Genomic DNA, 5,790 nt, shown 5'->3' with positions numbered 1-5,790 from the left:
TCTGTGAATTTGACGGAGGCAGCTTCTTAAAGAACCTGATGAGATCCTAACCTTTGGGAGATGTCATCAACAGGGGGGCACCTCTATGGGAACTTAAAGGGAAAGATGGTCGTGCATCTCCTGGGATTGATTTCAGCTTGGACAGCTCCTGGTGTACAGTTAACCTCTGTTAAACTGCATCAAGGAACTTGCATCCTTTGTCTTTTATTAATACTCAAGTAATAAATAATCATACAAGTAAATATCAGATTACTGCAACAAATGCTTCAAAGGCGGATGGCGGTACAATGAGCACATAAAAGGAGGTTTTGATCTGGTTGGGGAGGTAGGAAAGGCTTTCCTCATTAGGTGATGCTTTTCACTAAGATAGGTGAGTACGCGTTAACTAGTGAGGAGGCCCTGGTGGAGAGTTTGCACATAGAGAGAACAAGCCCATTTTAAAGGCTTTGTGTTAGGGAACTGAAAAAGATCATTGTGCCTGGAGCAGAGGGCTGGGGAGGGAATCATGGGGTGAGATGAAGCTGGAAAGGTAGACAGGAGTTAGATCAGACAAGGCCTTGTATGTAGATTTTTGTGTTTATCCAAAGAGAGGGAAGTCATTGACTTTTTTAAGGGGGTGAGTATTGTTCACGTGCTCAGATTAGTTTTTGAACATGCCACAACACACCCATTTAGGTGTTCTCTGTATGAGAAATGAAGGTAATTGGGACTGCAGTTGTGATTGGAGGAGGAAGAGACCAATATGGGGAAAACTGGGTAAAAGTCAATAGAATTCAGTGATGGTTATAAGGGTGCTGGAGCAAAAGCTGTAGAAGACCCCCTAACTTCCTACTTGATTAACCTACAAATTCACTTTAATTTCCTTTTAAAGTCTGTGTAAGTTGTTTTTGCAGTGTTGTGATGGCCAAAGCTTAGTTTCCAGGCTTGTATTTAATATCTTACAGCATTATTGTTAAAATCTTAGCAAGACATGAATACAATGCAAGTTTCAATCAGTATTCATTTAAACTTCGTTGTTCGTTTCCTAATTCCCCGCCTTGCCTTTGTTTGCTCCATGAGCAGTGTTACTGTCCTTAGCTTGTATGAAAATTTTCAAAACAGAGTTTTTTTGGAAGGGGGATTATTGCTAAACATTATATTCCTTGATTCCCAAAAAGTTTTATTGAGGTATAATTCACGTACCATATATATAGTTAACCAATTTAAAGTGTATAATTCAGTAGTTGTCCAACCATCACAACATTCAATTTTAGAATAATTTCATTATCCTAAAAAGAAATACAGTACTCATTAGTAGTTACTTCTCATTTCGCCCCAGCTCCCCCAGTTGTAGACGATCATTGATAGATTGCTCTCTTCTGGATATTTCATATAAATGTAATCCTATAATATCTGGTTTTCTATATACGGCTTTTTTAACAGCATAGTACATTAAAGGTTCATCTGTTCTGTAGCAAGTATCAGTACTTCCTTTTTCGTGGCTTGTATTGCCCTGAATGGTTATAACGCATTTTGCTTATTTAATATTTACCAGTTGATAGACATTTGGGTGGTTTCTACTTTTTAAGTGGATTTTTTTTTTAATGAATAATGTTGCAATGACCATTTGTGTACAAGTTTTTATGTGAACATATACTTTCAGCTTTCTTGGGAATTTATACCTGGGAGTGAAATTGTAGAGTCATATTATATATTACTATGTTTCATTTTTCGAGGAAAAGCTGCCGTATCATTTTACATTCCCACTAGCAATGATAAGGGTTCCAGTTTCTCCACGTCCTACTAACACTTGTTATTCTTTTTGACTGTAAGCAAGTGTGAAGTGATAGCCTCGTTACGGTTTTGAATTGCATTTCCCTGACGACTAATAATATTCAACTTGATTTTTAAAAGAAAGGCAGCACTTTTTCATTGAGAAAATGAAATTGGAAATGTGTGGTAATTTCATGTAATAGCTTAGAGACAATTAGTTTTGCTGAATTTAAAATTTCTTTTTTTTTTTCATCAGTTGTATTCCCTGAATGACTACAAACCACCAATTTCTAAGGCGAAAATGACCCAAATTACTAAGGCAGCCATCAAAGCCATTAAGGTGAGTAATACATTTAACTCTTGTGTTTTCAAAAGAAACTACTACACTAATATTTTCGAGGCAGCATAATTTTTACAGATGATATATTTTCTTCCTCTTTACAGAGTTAATACATGTTCATGGGGAAAAACAAAAATGAAAATCTATCACCTGCAAACTTTCCCACCTAGAGATAAACACATAACATTTTGATAAACTTCCGTAAACTTTGAAGCAGTCCTTTTTCTTTACTTTTTTTAGGCAGGTAAGATTTGAGGTATAGCCGCATTGTGGAAAATGTGTTTAGCACTGTTATTTGGCACAGTGACTTTACAGAATCTTGAAATTATTTCATAAAAGTTTCCTAAATAAAAAATGATGTATTGATTTTTTTCTTACTGATTCTATTATAGATTTGGAAATGGGCCATTATGGAAAATAATTGAGCCTCACTGTACATAGGCTATTTGAAGTATGGAAAGAGGCCACAGACACTTAGCCATTGCTCTGATGCACTGGGTTTGAGCCTGTATTGACTCGCGGATACCTCTGAAAAATCTCAGGAAAAGGTTGGACCCTCTCTAGAGAAGTATACATATGCACAAAATTTTGCACAAAATTTCTTGGCTTTAGGGACCTTGTGAAATTCAACCACAGACATCTGTCTCCAAGAGGTTCCTGTCCCCAAAGCTAAGATGCCCTGCTTTAATAGGGTGTTAAAATTGATATTGAACGAGTGCTTATTTTTAATTATTTAGGTATTAATCTATGAGTATTTGGTGATGTTTTCCTGCTCTCAATAAAAACATCAGCCATAACCAGAGCACCAATTATCTTAAATTGTCTTTGAACAACAGCATTATCTATTGGAGTTAACAAATTCCTGTGTACAGAGAATTACTGCTAGCAGAAAATTCATATAATTAGATGATTTTGCAGTGTTTTAATGGCCAAATATTAGCTTTCAGACTTGTAGTTAATATCTTACAGCATTACACTTAAAACCCCTGTATTTATATGCAGAAAATCAGAGGGGCTAAGGATAGTCATGAATAAACACATTTAAGCCAGAGAGTTCTTCAAAGAAGTGATCTCTCAGAGTATCTGGAAGGTTTAGTGTAGACTCTTTAGTCTCTTGTGCTTTCTTTGTACTATTGTACATTGTGATCTGATTTTATGATTATCTTGAGAGGGTACAAACATGTATATTATTATGATTTTTATTTTGTGAAAATTAGTAATTGATGCATTTTTACATAATTTTTCTGTTANTGCTACTGTTATGAATCGTAATGTAAGTATCTTTTTGTTTCCCCGATGGTTTTAGGCGACCCCTGTGAAAGGGTCATTCGATCCCCAAAGAGGTCGCGACCCCCAGGTTGAGAACTGCTGTTGTAGAGACTTAAAGTCTGTAGTTTGGAGCAGTCAAGCAGTATCTGTCAGGTGGCAATCTAGGGTTGAATGTGACTGGGTCAGTGGCAAAGGGGTTTGATTTCTTCGCCTTGTAATATCTAATGCAAATCTCTTGGTGGAGGACTGACACTGGATTGCCAAGCTCACACCATCTGCCGCAACGGTAACTTTCTTAGCTTGGCTTGAATGAATTTTTGCATCATCTAAAATTGTGGTCACATATCGGAAGGCAAACTCCAACACCTGATTTATAAGCCTTGGCTCATATTCTGTAATCCCGATATCTTTCTGGATTTGTGCTGTCATATATGTATATTTTGGCGTGCTCTCGGGAGAAGCCATCTTGCCAGACTCCGTAATATGTGGTGATCAGACTTCTCTGGCTAAATCACCCACATTAATGTATTTCAGTGCTAATCTTTTTTAAAAAATTTTTTTTATTATTAGTTTCAGGTGTACAGAACAATGCAATAGTTATCTTTTACACCCCTCACAAAGTAACAAACCCCCTCCCCCCATCCACTTCCCTCCTACCCCCGATATCATACTTATCTATTACAATTCTATTTCAGTCCTGATCTTGATGCAAGTTTCTTTGCCTAGTGTGGTTTTCCAACCCCTGGTGTACTGGTGTGCACGGTGCTCAGAAGCAACATCTCTAGGGAAAATTTTTTAAACTTTATTAGTTAAGTACTTAATATTCTAGTACAGGCATTCATTGAGGAATTAGATGAAATGATCTGTGCCTGTTTTCTGATGATCAGATTTAAGAAAGAAATGAGATTTTAGAGAGCCTAGAGAAATAGTTAAAACCATATGTATTAAGTGATCTTTAGAAAAGTACAAAGTTAGTATTTCTCTGAGTAGTACCAAAACTTGATGCAGTAGATGCATTTTTGAAAGGGGTTCTCAGAGAGCTGACTTCAGACTGTTGAAAATGCTTTACAGGTCTTAATTGTATTTCCCCTACCTTATCCCCTGCCCTCCCAAAGAAAATGTAAGAATGTAAAGCTTTTGTGTGCTACAATGTGGACTAATGCTTGATGGAAACGTCAGGGTTTTACCACACAGAATGAAAGAAGCCATGTACTGTCAACCATAGGAAGGACCTAGTATGTCTTTATTGCCCTAGTGATACAAATTATTATACAAAGGACCTTCACGTAGCCAGCCAAGTGAATAACTTTTTGATGGATCCTTTAATGGAGAATAACTACCAAAGAGAAGGATTTTAATTTAAAAATGGCTAATCCTGTTGAGTTAGTGTGTTCTAAAAGCTTTATATGCGATATTTATTTGAAATGAGTATTGTTTTTCTTTTGTAAACGAGAAAACTAAGCTTCGCAGGTCTAGCCATTTGTAATAAGATGACATAGTTGGAATTCAAGTCCAGGTTTTCTGTGTAAAGCTTGTGTAATGCTGTGTCTTGTATGTGTACGGGACACAAAGGGCACAGTTTGGAGCAAAGGAAAAAATCGAAACAGACTCAGGGTTTTGTCCTTCGAGCTTACTGCTCGCTAGTAGAAGAGGGCAGGAGTGGGTCGAGGGGGGCGGCAGCCTGGGCCTGCTGAGAACTTGTTGGCTTCACACGGCTTGCTATAAGCACTGTAGAATGCGTTGGTGTTCATTTGCACCTGGTGAGCAGCCTGGCACGAGTAGGAATTGAGGCTACAAATACATTAATATTCTCTGTGAATTTGACGGAGGCAGCTTCTTAAAGAACCTGATGAGATCCTAACCTTTGGGAGATGTCATCAACAGGTGGGCACCTCTATGGGAACTTAAAGGGAAAGATGGTCGTGCATCTCCTGGGATTGATTTCAGCTTGGACAGCTCCTGGTGTACAGTTAACCTCTGTTAAACTGCATCAAGGAACTTGCATCCTTTGTCTTTTATTAATACTCAAGTAATAAATAATCATACAAGTAAATATCAGATTACTGCAACAAATGCTTCAAAGGCGGATGGCGGTACAATGAGCACATAAAAGGAGGTTTTGATCTGGTTGGGGAGGTAGGAAAGGCTTTCCTCATTAGGTGATGCTTTTCACTAAGATAGGTGAGTACGCGTTAACTAGTGAGGAGGCCCTGGTGGAGAGTTTGCACATAGAGAGAACAAGCCCATTTTAAAGGCTTTGTGTTAGGGAACTGAAAAAGATCATTGTGCCTGGAGCAGAGGGCTGGGGAGGGAATCATGGGGTGAGATGAAGCTGGAAAGGTAGACAGGAGTTAGATCAGACAAGGCCTTGTATGTAGATTTTTGTGTTTATCCAAAGAGAGGGAAGTCATTGACTTTTTTAAGGGGGT

At 37.8% G+C, this 5,790-nt stretch overlaps 1 protein-coding gene across 1 annotated transcript in view; it reads left to right on the top strand.

The window, feature by feature from the left end:
• The first annotated feature begins 276 nt into the window (after window positions 1–276).
• SCAF8 (SR-related CTD associated factor 8) overlaps window positions 277–5,790 on the top strand; it is a 68,914-nt gene continuing 63,400 nt past the window's right edge. The window contains exons 1-2 of the mRNA XM_019644161.1: window positions 277–282; window positions 1,961–2,092. Coding sequence (XP_019499706.1) covers window positions 277–282; window positions 1,961–2,092 — 138 coding nt within the window. The remainder of the gene's footprint in view (window positions 283–1,960; window positions 2,093–5,790) is intronic.

Source organism: Hipposideros armiger, unplaced genomic scaffold, assembly GCF_001890085.2.
Source record: "Hipposideros armiger isolate ML-2016 unplaced genomic scaffold, ASM189008v1 scaffold_86, whole genome shotgun sequence".
In the NCBI taxonomy this organism is placed as follows: Eukaryota; Metazoa; Chordata; class Mammalia; order Chiroptera; family Hipposideridae; genus Hipposideros; species Hipposideros armiger.
Note: the sequence above shows the minus strand (reverse complement) of the source record. Positions and strands in the feature narration are given on the sequence as shown.